Source organism: Sturnira hondurensis, unplaced genomic scaffold, assembly GCF_014824575.4.
Source record: "Sturnira hondurensis isolate 20B ecotype Veracruz unplaced genomic scaffold, ASM1482457v3 Scaffold0008196, whole genome shotgun sequence".
In the NCBI taxonomy this organism is placed as follows: Eukaryota; Metazoa; Chordata; class Mammalia; order Chiroptera; family Phyllostomidae; genus Sturnira; species Sturnira hondurensis.
This window is the reverse complement of record NW_028080827.1, coordinates 23649491-23672860: the sequence shown is the minus strand read 5'-3', so window position 1 is coordinate 23672860 and position 23370 is coordinate 23649491. Positions and strand designations below refer to the sequence as shown.

General features: G+C 33.2%; 1 protein-coding gene across 1 annotated transcript in view; it reads right to left on the bottom strand.

Annotated features, from left to right (window-relative positions):
- GPR137C (G protein-coupled receptor 137C) overlaps positions 1-23370 on the bottom strand; it is a 45898-nt gene that overhangs the window by 11356 nt on the left and 11172 nt on the right. The window contains exons 2-3 of the mRNA XM_037054313.1: positions 13454-13497; positions 11311-11539 (exon numbers count right to left, since the gene is read on the bottom strand). Of these exons, the coding sequence (XP_036910208.1) occupies positions 11311-11539; positions 13454-13497 (273 nt within the window). The remainder of the gene's footprint in view (positions 1-11310; positions 11540-13453; positions 13498-23370) is intronic.

Here is a 23370-nt window from a genome sequence, read left to right as displayed (position 1 = left end):
TCTCACAGAATTTATGATTAATAGTTAGTAGATAAAGTAAGATGGTTTCCAGTAGTGATAACAGACATGGAGAAAATAATGAGTAGTATGATAAAGAGCAAACAAGGAGAAAAGAAGAGTTGTTTTGATAGAGTAGTTAGAGAAGGCTTCTCTGAGGAGGTGGCTTTTGAGCTGATACCTGAAATATGAGAAAAGAGCCACTCAAAATTCTAGATTCCATAGTCTGTAAGATCTTTGTTGGCAGCTGGTGCAAAGTCCATGGGCAAAATGAATTCATCTTGTTTGAGGGACAGGAAAAAAATGGTGTGATTGAGGCAGAGGGGAGAAAAGGAAGCTGGAGAAGAAAGATCCTAGGATAGGCATATCCTATCAGCTATTGAAACTCAAGGTACTGAGCTTATATTTCTTGCTTATTAAAATGAGCAATCACTGGACGATTTAAGTTAAAAAGCAATGTGATCTGATTCACTTTATTACTAGTATGCAGTCAATTTGACCTACATCCTAAAAAAAGTATGTTCTTATGCTTACTGAATACATAGTATATTAGCTTCTTCCTATTTATTGTCAACTTATATTTGTCTTATATTAAAGTACATTCTGGAAGCCAGTCTAACATTTAATATAATTAATGGTATGTTTGCATTTAGATCTTACATTTTACTATTTGTTTTGTTTTTGCCCTTCTTGTGTTTGATTGTTGCTGTTATTTGTTGTTTCTCGATCCATCATTTCCTGTATTCTCTCAGGTTAACTGAATACTTTTTAAAATTCCATTTTAAGCTATCTATCGGACTTTTAACCACACTTGTTTTGTTTTTTGCCTTAAGTGGTTGCTATAGTGAAGCAGTTCTTAAAGCACAGTCCAAGGACCTTACTGATCAAAATCAATATGATTTAAAAATACTAAGATATTATTTGCCTAGTACCCTCTCATTCTCTTTTGAATGTACAGGAGGGTTTCCAGAGGCTACATGCTATATCATGATGTCCACACTCAGTGTGCATGTGTATTCTTGTGTTTTGTATAATTCCTATAATAAAATTATGGTATAAATATGTACATTTTCAGAGATTAACCCTGCTTATTATCTGTACTCTTACTGGGTTCTTGCTACTTTTTTTGGATTATGCCTCAATATCATATCATCCAATTATGGATGATATTATGCCTCAAAACCTCAATATCATCCAATAAGCAGTTATTTTGAAAACCTAAAATTTTCCTTGTAACCCACATGTAAATTACAAGAATGGATATACCTTGTGCATTTGTGGTTTTAAAGAATATTCTCCAAAAACTTTTAAAAATCTTAGTTTGATATTAAACTCATTTTATAAGTTAATCATATTTTACTGAGTTTTTTCCTATTTAAGAATAGATTATTGCTTAGGAGTAGGGAGTGATTGTTTAGTGGACACAGTTTCAGTATGAAACAATGAAAACAGTATGGAGATGGACAGTTGTGACGGCTGCACAACAAAATGAACGTACTTAATGCCACTGAACTATATACTCAAAAATGGTTGAAATGGTAACTTTTATGTTATATGTATTTTAGCACAATAAAAATATCTTTCTCAACACACAGCTCCCCTGTTTACTTTGAAGATGATGGGGAAGATGAAAGTGTTAGAATTCTCTGACTCAACAAAGAATCACCTCAAGGGACTGGATGAAACTGATTTTTTGTTTTATAAAATGAAATATAATAAAAACTATCTTTCAGTGGGCTTTAATGTTAATAATTTACCTTTTGTGTCTTCTGCAACAGAACATCTGTAATAACACTGTGGTCCAACGATCATTTTGAGACCAATCATCATTCACAATTTAAAGCAAAGGAATTGAAGCTTTAAATGTAGGTGTGGTGTTTTTATAACTGTCCATAGTGGAAATAAAAAAGCCATTCAAACATTTCACAGACTAAGTTATTATACTGTATTGGCTATTAAAGTACAAAGAATAACTGAGAGACCAGTAAAGCCTTACATGGTTGACATTACTAAATACCTGGTGGATGGAAGGTCCATAAAAGAAATTATGGCACTGACAATTTCCAATAATTCAAAAATTTACTGATTTAAAAATTTAACTGAAAATGTAAAGCGTGATTTAATATTTTATCTACTGAATTACATTTTTGCCTTATAGATAAATGAATCTGATATAGCGGGACTAATTTTGTTTATATTCACCTGGTGTCAGTACCAACTAATCATTCAAGAAGATATTCTTTTGTGTCAATGCCTGACAGATACAACTGGTACTGAAATAGTCAAAGTTTTGAAAACTCCTCTGCTTGTTCATCCTGGGCTGTGTTAAAATTTTCACTAATGGTACAACTTCTGAACCTTAGCATAAATCAAGGCAGTGGCACCAAAGTGCATTCATTGTATTCTTCACTACTACACATTTCCAGTTAAAAAAAGGTCAGTTTCACTTAAGAAGATACTTGATTGTAAAAATATTTTTAAAATATCAACCCTAGAGGATGTGTTTATTTAATACACTGTGTGATGAGATAAGACATGCACTTAAAGCAATTCTGCTGCATACTGAAGTAAACTGGTTGTCTTGAAGAAATGCACTTATGTGATAAACTTGTAAGCTGAACTTATCACTGTGTTTCATGGAATACCAATTTTACTTAACAGCTAACTATGGTCAACAAACAATGGTTATTCACACTTGGTTACTAGGTATACATTTTTAAAAGAATAAATGAAATGAGCCTACCATTTTAAAGAAAACACCTGACAATATTTATTGCCAATGATGAAATATAAACTTGCAAGTGAAAAAAAGAATTTTTGAAAACTTATAAGCAGTTGTACCCACTGTAAGACTGGCAGCATACCAAAACTTAAACACTTTTCTAATGACATTGCTGGTGATATTAACAAATATCATTTTGGATATTGTTGGTGGAATGAATCAACATTTTGAAGATCTGTGACCACTGTTTTCCAATTATCAATGCATGATGTTACAAGATCATTCAAAGTGCAAGGCAGACCAATGAAGACTACAAAAAGTTCACTAATATTGTTTTAGGTTCCACATGGTAACTAACTTTTAATAAACCTCCACTTCAGAGGTCTGGTATAGAATTAAAGAAGAATACCCACATTTATCTAAAAGACTATTGAAATTCTCCTTCATTTTCCAACTACATCTGTGTATGAATACAGATTTTCTTCATATACTTCAACCTAAACAACGTATCACAACAGATACGCTGTGATCTGTTGTGATAGATAACAATTACTGGGTACACATTTTTAAAAATTAAATTAAATGAGCCTACCACTTTAAAGAAAATACCTGCCAATATTTACTGCCAATGATGAAATATGAACTTGCAAGTGAAAAAAAGAATTTTTGAAAACTTGTAAGCACTTGTACCCACTGTAAGACTGGCAGCAACACTTCAGCTGAAGCCGACATGAAAACCCAGCTGTCTTCTACTGTCAGACATTAAAGAAGTTCTCAAAATGTAAAACAATGTTCATCTTCTCAGTAGTTTATTTTTGCTTTGGAAAAGATAATTATTTTTCATAAAAACATTTTATTCATGTTAGCATATAATAGACTTATTATTGCTACTTTAAATTAATGAGCAGTTTTAGAATTTCTCAAATTTTAGTTCTAAAAATGTATACACAGGTAGATTCAATCTATACAGACAGAAGCTCTCTGGAGTCCTTGATAATTCTTGTGAGTATGAGGTCTTGAGACCAAAAGTTTGAGAACCACTGTCTAGGGATTATAATATATATTCTTCACTTTTCAGTCTAAGCAATATTCAATATTATATCACTTGATGTAAAATATGTAATCATATGGGTGCATTTATCCTCATTCTTTATACTACAGCTGTTTATTATATATAGAATTATACATTATATCTACATATGTATGCCTCATAATTTTGCTTTGCATTTATTTTAAAGAAATTAAGAAATTATATTTACCCACATATTTACTATTTCTTGTGTTCCTCATTCTTTCCTGAAGAGCTGAAATTCAAGCTGCTTTTATTTTCTTTCAGTGTATAGAATTTTCTAATCATTTCCTATATATAGGTCTGTTGGTAACCAGCCTTCTTTGTTTTCTTTTATCAGAAGACACTTTTATTTCTTCACCAATCTTGAAGAATATTTTCACTGGATATAGATTTCAGAGTTGACAACATTTTTCTTTCAGTATTTTAAAAGATCTGTTTCCATGTCTTATGGCCTCCTGGGTCATTTTTCTTTGCTCTCAAGGTTTTCTTTTCTTTTTGGTTTTAAGCACTTTGACTATAATGAACCTAGATGAGATTTTCTTTTTCTTTATCCTGATTGGGGTTGCTGAGCATCACAAAAACTTTACATTTCTGTCTTTCATCAACACTGGAAAATTGAGGTCAGTATTCTTCAAATATTTTTTATAACCATATTTTAGCCCTCTTTTTCTTTGGGTATTACAATTATATATGATTAGGCCTTGAGACTCTGTTCACTATATTATCATCTGCCCCTACTCTTCTCTGTTCTTCAGACTGAATACTTTCTATTGATTTAAATTGACCCTTCTTTCATTGTCCATCTCCTAGGTCGAACTAGTGACTTATAAGTTTTAAATATTGAATTTTTAATTCTAGAATTTGTGTTTTTCACAGTTTCCACATCTCTTGAAATTTCCTATTTACTCATCCAAGTATATTTTCCATTACATCCTTGAGTATATCATAAAATCTGTCTGATAAATCTAGGTTCTTTGGGGAGGATTGCCTCCAATGATTACTTTTGAATTTTGCTTTCTGATTTTAAATCTGAATTAAATTGTTTCTGTTTCTTCAAATATATAATGGATTGTGTTCTGGACATTGTGAGTGATGTTTTAGAAAATCTGGATTCAGTTATCTTCCTTATAAAAGTTTCCATTTTTTTTTCTTTCTCTGTCTTTTTAAGCATAAAATTTGGGTAGGCTCAAATCCCAAACTGTTACCCATGCATGAACAGCAGCTGAAAGGAAATTTCAGTTCAATTCCTTTATCCATATCTGTGCTACTTAGAATCTGTCCTGCACATACATAGTTCAGGTATCAGATAAATGTGGGTAAATTTTGCATAGTTTATAATCAGAATTTGGGGTTTCTTCTATCTGGCTGCCTTCTTCCTAAGATTTCCCACTCACTTTCCATCTGTGGTAGTTACTTGAATTTTGTCTTCTGAATTCTTCAAGCAAGTAAAACATCAGGTTGCTCTCCAGGTTTTGGCTGTCCCATGGATGGGAACTCACCTCAGGCTACAGCTGTAAAAAACAGGAAACTCACTCAGTGTCATTTCCTTCTTCTAAGTGGTTGCTCTCCAGTGCCTTCAGTGTTTTTTTATATTTTGTCCAGAATTTATCATTGCTATGTGGAAGGTTGGTCCAATAGAAGCTACTCGGTCATTACCAGAAGCAGACACCTGCATGTATTTTTTGAAACCATATCACAAATGCTATTTCTATTTTGAAATTAAAATGGTAAACTAAGCACCAAAAATAAGAAAACAATATATATTGACAATTATAGAGCCTAAACAGTTTTAAAAATAGTTGGAACCTTTTTGTGCTGATAAATTATTTTTTCCATTAAAAAATGCATGTCATCCTGGCTGCTGTGGCTCAGTGCATTGAGCACCAGCCTATGAAATGAAAGGTCACTGGTTCGATTCCCAGGCAGGGCACATGGCTGGGTGGTGGGCCAGGTCCCCAGTTGGGGGATGTGAGAGGCGATCAATTGATGTATCTCTTACACATTGATGTTTTTCTCCCTCTCTTCCTTCCTCCCTTCTCCTCTCTCTAAAAGTAAATAAATAAAGATAAAAAACAAACGTCTTCTATATTCTTATATTTTTGTTTTCTGAAATGCATATGGATATTCCAATAAAAATAATTTTATCAGTATGCATTTTTAATGTTAAAAGTTATAATTCTGATAAAAAGTAAATAAAGCAGATGCTCAATGCCACTAATCATCAGAGAAATGCAAATTAATACCACAATGAGCTACCATCTCACACCTGTCAGAATGGCTATCATTAATAAACCAACAAACAACAAGTGCTGGTGAGGATGTGGAAAAAGGGGAACACTTTTGGCGGGAATGCATATTGGTGAAGCCACTGTGAAAAGCAGTATGGAGATATCTCAAAAATTAAAAAAGGATCTGCATTTTGATCCAACTATCCCACTTCTGGGAATATATCCAAAAGAACCCAAAACACTAACTCAAAAGAACATAAGCACCCCTATGTTCATTGCAGCATTATTTGCAATCACCATGATGTAAAAGCAGCCCAAGTGTCCATCAGTAGATGAGTGGACAAAACAAGTATGGGACATTTACATGTGGAATACTACTCAGCTGTCAAAAATAAGAAGATTTTACCCTTTGCAACAGTATGGATGGACCTGGAGAACATTATGCTAAGTGAAATAAGCCAGTGAGAGAAAGAAAGACAAATATCATATGATTTCACTCATATGTGAATGAGTGAATCTAATAAACAAACTGAACTAAGGAAAATAGGGACAGACTCATAGATGGAGAGCAGAATGACAGCTGGGAGGGTGGGAAGTTAGCAGGTGGAGGAATTGAGCAAAAGGGAAAAAGAACTCATGGACATGGAAAACAGTGTGGTGATTGTTGGGGGGAGGGGAGAATAAGGGAGATAAATGGTAACAGAAAAAAATACAGTGAGGATTAAATTAAAAAATAAAACTAAAAAAAGGAAATAAAACAAAATGTACCAAGAATCATATAAATGAAGGGAAGCAAACAGCAATAAAAAAACGAATGAAAGAAAAGACCAGCACTAACAATTTCAATAAATATATAAACTATTTCTTTACCCTATAGTTTATTTTTAAAAATAAAATAGTTTCCCATGAAACTCTATCATATTTTGTCTGACACTTGAAATCTTAACAACAAAAAGTACTGTTTTATACCTGTGCACACAAAACTGAGATTATAATAAATAATATCCTAGATTTCAGAATAAAAATACCTATAATTAAAAAGGCCATTACATAATTTCAACAGTATTTGTTCCAAAAATTTCTAAGGAAAAACTAGTTAAATAACAGATGAAATGTAATTTGTCAGAGATATCAACCTTTATCAAAGTCTGTGTGGGATGGTACACAAATGAGGTAAAATAGTCAAAATTAAAATACAATGTTTAAAAGAGAACTCTGGTCTTCAGTGGTTCCTATTTTTTTAATCATTGTTCCTTTTGAGAATTTGAAAATATATACATATATATATTTCATACATATATATATTTCATACACATATATTTCCTCTCCAGATAAATTTTGCCAACAATTTCAGGTATTCAACAACCTCTTGAAGCTACATTACCATTCCCTAATACACATTAGGATCATAATAACTAACATTTATAAGCACTTCCCAAGTGCTAGACATTACACTAATAACTTTATATGCATTTTTATTTATCTTTTATAACAACCTTATAAGGTAGATACTACCCTTACTCTCAGAACAACCTATGAGATCAACACTATCATTATCTCCTCTTTATGGATTGGGAGAGTATAGCTTAGACAGGCTGTTACTTATCTAATGCCACACAGCCAATAAGAAGGAAAGATGAGATTTACATCTTATCTCTCTGATCCCAGGTTTTCAGCCTTAATCACTATCATATACTACCTTTCAATAAGGGCTTTCCAAATTAATTTTAAAAATCAATATATTTGAAAAAAGAGATATAAACATATCCAATAGTATATCTAATCCCATTCCTTATTTATATCACTCACATTGCAAAAGAGAATTTGGTTACAGAAATACACACAAAAAGAAAACTGAATGTAGAAATGACAGGGGGTAAGGGAAGTGGTAGTAAAGAAGTGAGAAGAAACTAGAGGTAGAGTCAGAACCAAAAACGTGTATTGTAGGGTTATTTATGATTGATGAGCCACATAATTGTTCTGAACAACATAGTAACTGGAGGAAAGAAGGATGTAATCAATAATGTTTTACCTGGTACTTGGAGAAAAAGATATTCTCTGGGGAACATTGTTTGGACAATATCCTCCACAATATTATATAATAATGATTTTAAGATGTTTTGTACAAAAATATCTTACATATTTCTTGATGTAGATCAAAGCATGATGTCAAAGTCTAGGTTGGAAAAGATAACTCTATCCAGGGTACAATGCAGTCTTAGCACAAAATTTTATAATGATTTGGATTGGGCTGAGGGTAAAATGTCTATAATAGGGAAGTGGACAGACTGTACATCCTTTAGGTAATCTTTATGACAATTAAGTTTTTTTAAAAATATATTTTATTGATTATACCATTACAGTTGTTCTATTCCCCCCCTTCATTCCCCTCCACCCGGCACACCCCCTCCCCCACCATTCCCCCTCTTTAGTTTATGACCACGTGTCTCAAGTTCTTTAGATTCTATATTTGCCCTACTATTCTTGCCCTTCCCCCATCTATTTTCTATCTACCGTCTATGCTACTAATTTTCTGTACCTTCTCCCCCCTTCTCCTTCTCCCACTCCCCTGTTGCTAACCCTCCATGTGTTCTTAAATTTAACAGTTGAAGAGTTTATTTTCTCTAACAATGACCTGGAGTTCAGAAATGCTAGATTCTATATAGTAGGCCTGATTCATATGCATGAATAATGAAGCAGAGAGTAAAACTGATAACTTCTTAAGGAAGTTAGATGGCCTGAACTGGATAGATGCCTGAATTTTAGACTTTCTGCCAAAGTGAATTGAAGGAAGACCTTTATAGAAAGATAATATGTAATTCACACTGATATGTAAATATGTAATGTTTGAGACATGGTTGAAATCTAAACAGCCAATGCTCTTTGTTTTTGTTAAATAAGAGCTTGCTACAATATAACAGGATTATAGAAAAGTACCAAAGCAGTTGCTGTAAATACCTATATTAGTTTATGAAATAAATATTAAATATTTATATAAGAACCTAAACATGGAACAAAGTAACCTTAAATGTGTAAGAAAATTAAAATAATGAAAAAGCAAAAATAAATTATTTAAATTGACAGTAACATTTAAAAAACAAGCTAGAATCATTACTTTGGAAAAGTGTTCTAGCTGGTAAAAATAAAACAAAATTTTAAGATAATGTAAAGAGTTATTTCTAAATTTTGTTTTGGAGATGAAGGAGAATGTCTAAAGAGGGGAAACATTAGAGTTATGCCTTTAAAATTAGGTATGATAAGGACAAACAGGTACAGAGCACTGGGAGGGAAAAAGGCATTCCTGGCAGAAGAAAACGGCCAAAGGATTTAGAGACAGGAAAGCATACTATGTGCCATTTACAAATAAGGTAGGCCTGAGTGCTTGAGAAAAATTATGGAGGATCTCATTATCACTAAATATGTACAAGGAAGGAAGGAAGAATAAAAAGAGAAAAACAGAAGACCAAAGTCTGAGCTTTAGGGAAATGCTCTTAGAGATAGCAAGAAACTGTCAGTGAGGAGGTAAATGGCTCAAAAGACATTTGTTGATTGAATAAAAGAAATGGCCATTACTGTAACTGTTATACGATTTTAAAAAGAATGAGTCTAGTGATTTTACAAGGAGAACATAGAAGCAAGATGATATATTCTTTGAATAAAAAAGTATATAACCTAGTTAGGAAAACCAAGAACTACATAACAATACAATATAATACAAATAACCTAGTATCTTATGTTATATCTATTTACCTTTATAGGTATGCATTTTAACATGAGTCTATAGTGTTCCTAGATAATTCTGAATTCATACACCTTTTATATTTAAGAATTAAAAAATAATAATAAAGTGAATACCTGTCACATGATAGTTAGGGAAAGATGTTTGAAATAATTCTGAAGGAATTATCAGATGAACTTTTCTCCTCAGATTGGCAATTTTACTATATTCAGAGAATTATGTATTTCAAAGCAAGTAAAACCAAACTTAGAAAGGTGCTTGATATCCAAAAAGGAAGCCCTTTAAAATCAACCACATTTATTCATGCTTTATTACTAGACAAGCAAGAGGTATAAAATCTATGGTGATGTTACTACATTAAGCAAAGATACTATTATTATACCAAAAGATTATGTACCATAATAGTGACAATATTATTTTTAACACGTAAACTACAGGTAGAATTAGCTAAAATATTTCAAGTTTAGGAACTAATGTCTCAGAACACAAGTTGAATAAAATAATTTTCCAGGTATGATTAATAGGTTTGAAAGTCTAAGTTAGTCTCTCTCCCTTCCCCCACCTCTCTCTATATGTAATATTATATATATTTCTATATTTACTCTGCACTCTACTGATACAATTTGAAAGGTAAAATTAAAGTCCCCACCTAAATTTAAAGACAAGTTGATGTCATACATTTAATAATATTTCACTTTACTAGGACTGTATTAAGTGTAACAACAATATAGAAGTCCAAAAATATTTTGGAGAACTGTTCTGTTTAGGACACCATCTTGCTTATCTTCAGTGAATAGGCAAATGAAAGCAAGCTCATGCACTCATATACAACCATACTCCAATAACCACACATCTATACTCCCACACTCAATGCCACTGTGATGACTGATTCATGGCATTGAATAATCAGCAATAATCAGACATTGTTAATCAGCAAGAAAAACTTCCAGGGTTCTTTGTTAATGGGTTAGCATTTGATTTCCTTTGCTGATCCAAAGTATAAGGAAAGGAAGAAGCAAGGCATTTATTTATAAATTTAGTTACATGACTAGCTGTTTCATGTATCATAGGAACTTCATATTATGGGGTGAAATAACATTTTCTAAACCTTTATACAAATAAACACCACTTTACCAGTATGAAATCTTAACACTGCTAAACCAAATGTATGTATACATAATCTGGTAAATTTGTTTAACGGTAATACTGCCACTCTTACTGAGGCAGTATTAAGTTATTACTGTGACTTTAAGTATTAGGCTATTTGTAATATACTGATATAAATTCTGTTTTTTTTCATTTAATTTGCCCCCAATGCAGAAGATATAAGTCATAGAAAATATAACACGCTCAGTATAAACTTTTAAAAAATCATTGTTTATTAAGTACCAAATTTTGAATACTTTTTAATTTCTAGTGACCATTCTTTCATGCTAAAAAGTGTACTTGACATTCAAAATAAATTTAAAAATATATAAACTTCCCTTAAAATATGCTTCATAAGATGATTTGAAGTTAGATTTTTAAGTGAAAATATAAGAAACATACTTACCTTTGATTCGAGGTAGACATTTGCTGATGACATTTTTGTAATTTTGCATATGTAACTAACTAAAGAGATGGCACAAAGAATAAAGAGGCTATCATTAATTAATGCTCGAACAAACACAGTCCATTTCAACTGATTTTCTGGGACATCTCCATGGACTAGCATTGCACAAGTCAAGTTCACCACTAAAAAGATAAGGCTCGCCAATATAAAGCCCAAATGCAATAGAATTCTGAAAGAAAAAAAAAGTTTATTAGATATTTATAAAACTAATAAATTAAACTTATTAGTGTGTTACTTTAGATATAATAATTCCTTCAGTTTAAAATGTTTGTAATTTCAGCCCTGGCTGGTGTAGCTCAGTGGATTGAGCACGGGCCTGAACCACACAATCGCAGTTCGATTCCCAGTCAGGGCACATGCCTGGGTTGCAGGCCAGTTCCCGGCGGGGGACTCATGAGAGGCAACCATATACTGATATTTCTCTCTGTCTCCTTCCTTTCCCCTCTAAAAATAAATAAATAAAATCTTAAAAATAAAATAAATAAAATGTTTGTAATTTCATTAAATATAAATTCAACAATCACTCAGAATAACTTCAGCTATCTTTGCTGTTATAAAATTAATATCTAAGCCATTTAAAAATAGCATTAGAGTTTAAAGCATTAATTTAAAAATAATCTCATAAGCAGCTGAATTCAATTGCCTCCACCAGGAAGAATGTAGGACTATTTTAACATTAATTCAGATAATCCTCAATTTTTCATTTCTGTAACTACTAAGCATATTTTCATTGATCTTTCCATTTCAATAAATCCTTGGCTTTTATAATTTGCCTGGAAAATTAATGAACTACCTAAATTTAAATTGATTACTAGTATTGATTTTAAGAAGAAAGGGAAATATGTTTTAAACAACATTTAATTTTATGAACTTCTCATTATCCATAGCAAACATTACTTTCAAACATGACTAAAGAATATAGGGAAAGTAGACTTTCAAGCACTTATCAACACCTCATCTTCTTATGAAGTTGCACACTTACTATGCACACAGAGAAAACTGTGAAAATGAAATGGTTAAAAATTTGCCCCTAAGAAAAATTAGACTACCTCATAAAACTCTTCAGGGTAAGGGCTGGCTAGCCATATCAAATAGCTGTAACAGCTATCAATATGAAAGTAGTCCCAGTTCAGGTACATTTATACTAATAATTAACTGGATCCAGAAATTAATTTGGCACACTAATACCTTCTACTTGGAGTCACTTTCAATAGTGGAAGTCATAAAACGTTGTCTGCCTTCAGCTATACTTTATACATGGTAAATTGAAGGTAATGTGTGATTTGTAACAAGTGATCTTTGATAAATGTACATGCAAATTACAAAGATTTTTATTTTATTTTTATTTTTTAAAGATTTTATTTATTTATTTATCTTTAGAGGGGAAGGAGAGGGAAAGAAACATCAATGTATGGTTGCCTTTCATGCATCCCCTGCTGGGAGTTGGCCTACAGGGAACCAGCCTGCAACCCAGGCATGTGCCCTGACTGGGAATAGAACCATGATCCTCTGGTTTGCAGGCCCGTGCTCAATCCACTGAGCTACACCAGCCAGGGCACAAAGATTTAAATTTAAGTTTAGATCTTAATATTATCATAGATTAAATAATTAAATAATAATTATATGGTTCAAAATCCAAAGCAGATCTTGAAATTATCCATATAGCCTGGGGATTATAGCAGTTTAGGAAATCAAAGCAAAGGTTAGCAAGTTAGCAGGAGAACTGGTCTGAAATCCAAATTTACTGGCTCAAATTTTTGAGGTTAATCAGTACTGAAACATTACTTATTTCATGGAACTATACAATATAATCTTTCCCCAAGTAGCATAATCTAACTTTAGTGCTTGTGGACTCTGTGAAACTACATTTGATACCTGAAGGACTATAGCAGGGCAGCAAAAAAGAAGCGTGGTAGGCAGCAAGATGGCTGTATGTCTATGGGTTACTCAATTCACTTCCTATGAACTAATCTAATGATCTGATTTTCTATAGAACTGCTAAGGTATCCTCAACTACCATGTCCTTAGACCTTGAGAAGTCTACTGTGAATAAAATTTAAATCTTGCTACTCATGAAACTTACCTGTGTTTGTCAAGTTCAGTGGCACATCTGACTTTACATATAACCTATAAAGAGAGTACAGAAGTTTGAAAATGTGTAATAAAATATTCTTAAATTTGTTTTTACTTTGTGTTTCAAAGCAATACAACTACCAATAACAATAGATGACATGTAAAATTCAAATGTTAACAGCAAAAGTACCATGAGGTAAAAATAGGCAGGTTTTCCAAGGCTTAAAATAATAAATTAATAATTTTATAGTCCTAAATTTGTCTTTAAAAACGTACACAGAATTAATTCAGTTTAAACATTTATTACACTTTTATTACGAGCCAGACATTGTGCTGAATGGCATGCCACTTATTTTAAACTTACTACTTACACTTTGTCTTAAAATGGAACTGCTTACTATATGAATATGTCTGAGTGTTCTCCAAAGATTATTTTGGAGGTAAACTGAAGTAGTAAGAGGAAACAAGGGACCAAAAACTGAACACAAAGCTAATGAGTAATATACCATACATAGTAAACTTCTCCTTTCTCAAAGCCTTGCGAAGCAGATCCTCAAATGCTTGTTAAACAAAGTTAAGAAGGTAGGCAAGAAGAATTTGAAATAAATATAGAAAATTTGGAGCATAGTGTGGAAGTTTTCACTTCCTTACTAGTGAATTTGGGCTTTATTATTTAGATAATTAAAAGATATTGAAGGTTTTTATGTAGGCACTCTAAATACTGAATTTCATTAATCTGGTGCCAGTGCCACTATAAAGGGACTACAGACTAGAAGTAGGAAGACCAGTTATAAGACTATTGAAATAGGGTATGAACTTTGGGAGTCTGGAAAGAAAAAGGAAAGTATAAAATCTTATAAAGAAAAATACTGTAATGTATTTGATAACTTACTGATTCCAATCATTTATTTATGAGCACACACTATGAAAGCTGTCATGGATTCATAAATGTTGTACATAAATTGTTTCTGCTCTCAAGGAGCTCAGTGTATAAAAGAAGTACTGTCTATTTTGACACACTGTGATATCCGTTCAAAAGACACTATCACAACATCTGGGAAGGGAGGTCTATTTCAGTCTAGGAAATGCTAAGAGGTAACAGGAAAGGAGAAAGACTGTGTAAAGTGTGAAGAAAAGAGATGGGCAAGGGAGACAGACCTAAGATTCAAACTAGTCAAAGAAAACAGCTGAGTAGTTTAGAGGTAAAAGAAAATATAGCCCTTGTTAAATAATGCAAATGTCAAGAAGAATTTTAAAAAACCATTGATCAATTTACTAGTATATCACTGGTACCTTGAAGATAATTGTTTTCAGTGGAGTGACAGAGCAAAAGTGCAGAGTCAACAGAAATGACAAAGGCAGTGATAATACTCTGGCAGATATTCTGAGGTACATTTGAAGAGACTACACTTGGGAAAATTTGTTTTGGGAGACAAGTCTCTATGAATAGTGCATGTTTCTGCACAGTCCAGGTCTTTTGAGTGAAGGGGTTTGTATAACAAACATCCTTGAAAATTAGAGATAATATCTACCTTAAGGTCAGAGGGAAGATTTGTCTCCTATTATAATGAAGACAGAGAACATCTCCCTCCCTGGAGACATTCCAGGGGAGTATTCTCTTTCTCCCTCCTTGGTGAAAAATTTGCTTACATTTAAGAGTTAAGATAATGTGTGTTTGTCTCTCTTCCTTATTTTGGAGCTTCTCTTCTGTAACATGCCCTGCTGCATGCACCGGTAACATGTGGCCCTAACAGTGTTGTCTTACAGCACTTAGGGCTTGGGACATGATGCAAGACATTGCTTTGGTTGTTTTTGCCATGAGTAATAAATGGTCTTTTTCTTTGACCCATGACTCTTGTGTTTTTTGTCAGTATACGAATCAATATATAAAATTGTGGCAGGCTAACAAGCTTTCAAGGAGAGTAAAATCTCAGACCCTTTAGTTTCTGACTTAATCATCCGCTGGTCAGAAATAAACTAACGTGCAGTACAGGGAATTATTGTCAATATTATTGTGATAACTATGTATTATGCCAGATGAGTACTGGAAATGTCACGGGTAACACTTTGTAAAGTATATGATTGTCTAACCACTATGCTGTACACCTCACACCAATACAAAATAATATTGAAAGCAAACTGTAATTTAAACAATGAACTAGAGAGGGTGAAATGGTAGAGGGAGAGTGGGAGAGAAGGGACAGTTCAATTGTTAAAGAAGGCTTTAGATGAGGCAGGTTACCTCTGAAAAGGAAGACACATACTTCTGAGTAAACAGCAAAGGAAAAGATGGTTAAAGGAAAACACGGAGGCTTGCACAGAAAGTTTAATCTACAAACCCCTTTGTTAAAATAAATTTGGACATAACATGGATACAGACATTCTGATATAGAGAAGATAGATAAGAACTTGGCAGATAGATTTTTTATAGTAAGTAGGAGGCAAGGTCATATCCTTGGAATGGATGTAGATTTAAGCAACTGGAATATAGAAAACATTTTGAACACATGACTAGAAGAGTTACATAAGAAAATACTTTAATGAGAAGCAGAGAGGTCCTGTTAAAGTCAGGCAGTTGACAGTGGATTTTAAAATCAGTCAAATTTCCTGACTTTAAAATTGAAACACTCTAATAGAAAAAAATGGATGCCATTATAAAAAGTTCCAATAACGAGGTTGCATTTTTACATAATAATTTAGAACTGTAACATGCAACTAATGTAGAGAAAGAAAAAGTAGGCAAGGAAACCACAGCAGAAAGTCAAAGGATGAAGCATACTAGACTGACCATTGGTTCTAAGTGCAAACAATAAGAGAAGGGAGCTAATAGAGTGGGATAAACAGAAGGAGTAAAGTAATTCAAATATAGGATGAGAGTGAAAATCAGATAAAAGGATAAATTAAAAATGTATAAGGAAAAAGGGAACACACTAGTCAGGAAGAACTGCTTCATTCAAAAGCTGATCCAAGATGTGGGCATGCTGTTGGGTGGCTCAAATAGAAATGGAGAAAACCTAGCTCTGAGAAGCCACTGAATTGAAAGACACTGAGTGGGTTATCAATATGAGCTCTAAAAAAGATCTATATAACAGAACCAGCCCAAAAGAAAGAAAAGTGCTGATTCATACAGGGAAGTGGAAGTTATTATTACAGCCAAAGATGACCTAATCAGATGGCAGAGATTTCAGAGAGATGATGATGGTGTAACACCAGTAAGTAGTACTGGGAAACATAAAATAGGCTGATTATTCTTCCCACAAATTTAGACAGAGGGTTTATAAGGCACAAAATGTCCCCTGGAAAAATAGATTTCAGGGAAAGCATTTAGAAGGTTCAGATGAAAAGAATGGGGACACGGTGGGAAGTATAATCCATAAATCTTGGGATGAAATTATAGGTCTTGGGATGAGATAAATAGTGAGTGTGAAAAGGAGCTGAACCAAATAAGGAGATAATTAAAGGTCAGCTATCATCCAAGATTTGCAGAATATGTTACAATGCAATACACAAACACAACCTGATGCTTTAGTTATTTTTAGATTACAATAAGGTTAAAAACAATGATCTGTTATTAGTAGATTCCAAGTATTTTGTAGAGTTTAGCTAATAGGATATGATTCTGAGTAAAAAAAGCTAGTAATACAAAAAATGTCAAGAAATGATTTATTATTTAAGACAGTGAAGAATAGTTCATGAAACATAACATGTTCTTTATGTAAATTTTTTGGAGTCAATGGTAAATAACATACAACTGAATGACTTTTCTGACGTGAATTTGTATCACAGGGGCCTTATCTTCCCAAGTCTCTCTTAATACCAGAAAAACTGAATAAATGGGCCATTCATAAAAATATTATTATAAAAGTATGAAGAATTATGTGGGTTGATAGATATCCAATGTTTTTCATCATATATGAGGGGACACAAAAACCCAGAATTTATAAAAAATGGTGTATTTATACTTACATGTTTAAACTTCGGTCACCTTCAAAGAACTTTCTATTGAATGCAATACACCTATCAAAACATGTTTTCCACTGCTCAGAACAGTTTTTCAACCAATCAATTTGGATACCTTTTAGTGCTTCAACTGGTTTTTGGTTTCACCTCTTACACATTAGCAAAACATTTCCCTTTGAGGAGTTTGTCCATCCGGGAAAACAAAAAAAAAGGTTGCTTGGGTTGAGATTGGTTGAATTGGGGGGAGCATGGAGGTCATGCCATTATTGGTCAAAAACTGCTGAACACTCAGTGGTGTGGGCAGGTGCATTTGTAAATCACTCATCATGAAATGAGCAAACATGTTGAGTCTTCAAATGAAGAAGAATTCACATGTTGAGAATTCAATGAAGCTGAATGCAGTCTCTCACAACAATACCAGCTGGTATAGATACAGATGCATTCTTAGAATACCCACCTAGTGGGGGAAATCTGTACTACAAGGGCCTGCCCTCAAGGAGATAATTGCAGTAGTTTTTGGGTCACCCCTAGTAATCTACCTTTATCTCATGTGCAAACTAGCACCCCTTAATTTAAAAAATACTTAAAAATTTTGAATTAATAGAGATTGAAAATACTGTTTATCACTAAAATATTTTAAAATTTGAACCTATTTATAAGTAATCTGAAATGATTTTCCATTTAAGAATGCAGACTTCCATATTTTGTTTCCCTATTTAGTTCCTCAAAAATTATGACAAACTTTTTTTGTAAATGTTACCTAATATAAGTTTAATTAATACAAGTATCAAAAGATTTGAGGTAATTCTTCCTCAAATGGAGGAAGAGCTGTGTAAAATTTGTTGTCCCCCATGGCATGTAGGCCATGTTGCTTGAAGATGGTAGGTACCAGAATACTTATTAAAACTGGTGCTTTTCTATAGAATTTTTGGTTGCCTAGTTGATTTCTTGCTTTTCAAAAATTTTAAATATAAACTTAATTGGAGAACATAGGTATATAAAATTCAAAATTGATACAAAAATAAATTGTGGTGAACATAATCTCTTCTCCATGGTGAATAGATAGGTATATATACCCAGCTATGTGGATTGCTTTACAGAAGCAGTTATCCAGTTTCCATCTCACTTGCTTAAGTTGCTATGGAGAGTAGTCCACCACTCCCAAGCTTACCATTGCTGCTGCTTACATAGAGCAATGAGGCTTTTAGCTACTTTAACTATAAAGAGCCAGACTTTTCTCTGATGGTCTCTTTCAATGCCTATCATACATGCATTTTTAAAAGCTCATTTTAAATCTAAATACAAGTATGTTTTCTTTACAGCAGCCATTTCTTCTTTCTAGGACATAATATATTTTTTTTGTCTCTCCCTCTTGGAATACACACACTTTTTTTTAAAGTTCCTTCTCTCTGCTTAGTTGTTTTCTTTCAAGTTGCTTAAAAGTGTTTTTTACATATCTAATTTTTTCTCAGCTGAAACTCCACTAAAGCATTATGAAAGGGATTTTCCTAAAAGGAACAAAACTATGTTTGAGTAAGTGAGAAAAGATATAAAAACAAAATGCTGGAAGCCCCAAAAGCAGACCTATGTGTGTGCAGAAAAGGCCTGCATCATAGCAGGCCTGAGACTGCTATCCTTAGAATAGCTGGTAAGCTTGGTCCTTGGCTGGCATTGGGGAACTTGGATTTTGGGAGGATTCCCACTTCTCCCTAAATGATAAGGGTGTTTCACTGTGCCTAAACTGTTTATGCAAACAATATGGTTTATACTCAACACCTGCTTTCCTTCTGGGAGTTTAGAATTTGGGTATGTATTAGGTAGAGAGTGCTTACATGACTAAACCCCAGTAAAAACTTTGGCACTGTTTCCAATAAGCTTCCCTGGTAAATAACATTTCACATATATTGCCACAACTTGTTATAGAAAAAATTATGCGTATCCTGTGATTCCACTGGGAGAGGACTCTTGGAAGCTGATTCCTGGTTTCCTCTGGACCTAACTTTCTCCTTTTCGTCTTCTGATTTCACTCTATCCTTTCACTGTAATAAACTCCAACCATGAGTGTAACAATTGTGAGTCCTTCTAGCAAGTCACCAAGGCTGAGGGTAGTCCTGAGGATCCCAACACAATGTGTGATTTATCCAAGAAAGATGAATCCCAAGCCAGTCATGAGGAGGGTTGAGAACCAACCTGATATATTTTGGAATATCTAAAAGGTACAGAAACCAAGTGTCATTCAAAGCAAGAGGAGGAGGTGGCTAAAACAGGAGTAGAAAAAGCTGTGTAAGATCAGTTAAACCCCTAAATCTCTTGCCCTAGTCCATGTCTATACAAAAAAACCTAAACAAGAAAAACCCTATCCTCATTAGAGTCAAAGAGATAATATACTTCACTCATAAAACAAAAACAAGATGCTATTAATAAAAAAAATTCAGAAAATAAGAAAGAGCTAAAAGAAGTGAAACATGCTAGTAGAAATAAAAAAGTGGAGAGAAGGGCTAGAAGTTGGGAAAATTTCAAAAAAGTTTAGCAAAGAGACAGATGCAAAATAGGAGAAAAGTGATAAGAAAAGGATCTGCTCTGTAGGTCCAACATTCAAATGTTAGGAGTTCCAGAAAGGGAAGACAAAAACAGAGGAGGAGAGAAAAATCAATGAAAAATTTAAGAATATTTCCCCAAACTAAAGGATACATGTGACTAAATTGAATGGGCCTGTTTAATGCCCTGCAAAATGGATAGAAAACAGACCCATATGAAACACACCATTTCAGAACACAAGGTCAAAGAAAAATCTAATAGCTTTCAGTAAGGGAAGAAAACAAGTCACACATAAAGGATCAAGAATCAGAATGGCTTTCAAACTTAACAACACTGGAAGAGGAGCAACACCTTAAAAGTTGTCAGGAGAAATTATCTTCAACCTAGAATTGCTGCCTAAACTATTAATCAAGTATGACACAATTAAAATATTTCAGACAGAAAAAAAAACCCCTCAAAAATTGCTTATCAAGCACCTTTCTCAAGAAGGTACTAAAGGATTACTTCACTGAAGCAAGGTATGCAGTGAAGGATTAACTCAGCTGGCCTGAGCTGCCAAAACCCTGTACATTCCTAAGAAAGATCTGGCCCTTTCCTGACTCTGGGAAGATAATTTGTAAGACCTTAAAACACCCTGCCTGAGAGTATTTTTGTTTGCTGAGAGCTTTGGGTCACACCAAAGTCTATGCTAACAATGTGATTTATGGTGGAGGGCCGGGACCATGTGGTTATCATTTTGACCTTTGAAGAGGCTATAGACTGAATAACTAAAACCAGCCATGAAGGCACTTCATGCCCATATGACTAATCCCCAATAAAAATCCTGGACACCAAGTCTCAGGTAAGTACTCCTTCTCGGCAATACTTTACAGGTATTGTCACATATTATTGCTAGGAGAATAAGTGCTGTGTGTAAGACTGCTGGGAGAAGACAACAGGAAGCTTGCCTCTAATTTCTCCTGGACTAAGAAAAACCTTAGACATTTAATTTAATAATATAATTTTAGAAATAACAAAGCTGAACTTTAGAGAATAATTTAAGTGGATTGTCCAGGAACACACAGGAAACTGAAAGGATTAAAAGCCAGGTGTCTTTTCTTGACTCCTAATTTAAGCCTCATGAGAATTCTGGTTCTCTTTGATATGTTTGTACATTTAAATCTTTGATGGTATACAGCTCAAGTTAATTCCCTAATTTTTAAGGTGCAAATACTGCTTTATTAATAGTGTCATCTATATGTCACAGCTACTACTTGTTATTTCAAAATCTGTAAAGTTAACATACCCAATAAAAATGTACTCAGAAACCAAATTATCTGTTTAGTAAAATGTAATGACCTAGAAACAATAACACCTCCATTTTATGTTGTTTTGCAAACTATCAATTATTTTTAATTAACTAGAAGCATATTTTAAAAAATGATAAATAACTAAATTATTCAGGAATGAAGCATTAATTTTATGAGTGACAGAAAAATTTGTGAGCTTCATTATTGAATATCACCCTGAAATATAGCAGATTACTATGGACTGCTCATTAGTTTACTATGGACATTCTTTGAAGATAAGCTAACATATTTTATGTTAAAAAATATACAGAATTTATTTCTGAACTGAGTCTCATACATTATAGATTTAGACTCCTTAAGAAACTGATTTAAATTGAATTTGTGCTGAAACTGTGCTATCCTTCAAAGTTTTTCCAACATTAAATCCCTCATTGTATATTACTGATTTTTCATAAAACCTTTCATGCTTTTGAACTAGGATGATAACCGGGTTGCTTTTGTAAAGATAGACAGAGAGCCCGATACATCAGAAATATCTGACTAATGGTAGAGAAAAAAAAGGCAGAATGTTTCAGAAAAAGTAACAGAACATCACAAGAGAGAAAGAAGCAGAAGAATGCTGCTTACTTTCTTTTCGTCTTGATTTCTTAAGGACAATAACAGTTTGAACATAATCAGCAATGATGGTCATACACATTAGCTTAAAAGCTGCTAATTCCATGGTATGACAGAAAAGTTCCCTAGAGTATACAGTATCACATCAAATGTGCCCAAGTCATTCGATCGACAATTACACAAAGTTCTACACAATAGCTGAGGAAAGAGCCCAGGGGTTTAAGAAAATATTACTTAAGCATTTTTACAGTGAGAGATTTAAGGTGAAAAAATTGGCATGATCAATCTGCTAATGAAAAACTGCAGCTATAATTGAGGTTTTGCAAAAAGATAGAACATACAGTTTTTAAAAAAAACACCCAGCTTTGACATACCCAGTTACATTGTATCTTAGAACACAGATGATTCTAAATATTTAAGTATTTGTGTTTATTTATGTCCTAAACTTAACTTTGATTAGTTTTAACATGACATGTACCTTTTAAAAACTGGCATTCATATCTCAGAGATAGAATCCACAGGCAGTGTATTAGATTTCAGAACTAAGCCATGAAGAAGAGCTTTTCTCTTTCTTAACTCTCAATTCTAGTTTGCTTTATTACTGTCAGACCAATAGAATTTAAGGTGTCTCGAATGTCACTGAGACTAATTTTACTAAACAACTGGCCTAGAAAAGTAGTGATTTGATAGATATCTATTAGCCAAGTAGAACTGAATTTCGACTACAATTCAGATCCCCAAATTTCTAGTTCAGAGCTATTGCTGAAATTATACTACTTTAAACACACACCTTAACAAAGTTAAAATAAAAAGATACAAGGACACTTAATTTATACAAGTTTGTCTTTATTTAAACTAGAGTACATACAAAGTTCTAACTGCTTTGCAAAGTTAGACATCCTGATTTTATTTGTGGAGGTGGAGGGAAAAAAACACATCTTTTAAACCTTTTTACTTAACTGTGAGTTTGCTCAACCATTCAAATCATTAAGCATTGACCACACCGATAACAATGCCAGGTGCTGAAGATTATGCAAAATTTCCTTCAAAATAAATGTAACATATAGTAGTTGAGCTAAAACAACACACAGGGTAGTAGAGGAAGGCAGAATCAGTAGTATATCATGTGATATATGGTGCTTTCCTTATATTTGGTTGGACTTAGAACACCATAAATTTCCCGTAACTTAACCTGCTAATTACTCAGAATTCACTTAAAACTACCATTGATGGGTATTAAATATAATTCAGCTTTGTTATATGGAAATTATAAAAAGATTGTATTAGTCTGTTTTACTCCTTCAGGGAACATAATACAGAAGGAGAAAAGGAGAAAATACAAATTAGTAGTTCCTGGTTGGGGTTTGATCCACAAATGTTTTTAGTATTAATAATACTTTAATACCCTGTCATTAAGTTTCTAGTTTAAAAAAATCAAATCAGAATTTCTGATTTCTCTTAAAAAATCAGGTGATTTGGCAATGGTACCTTGCAGCTAGACTGAATTAATGTGACTGCCCTCTTT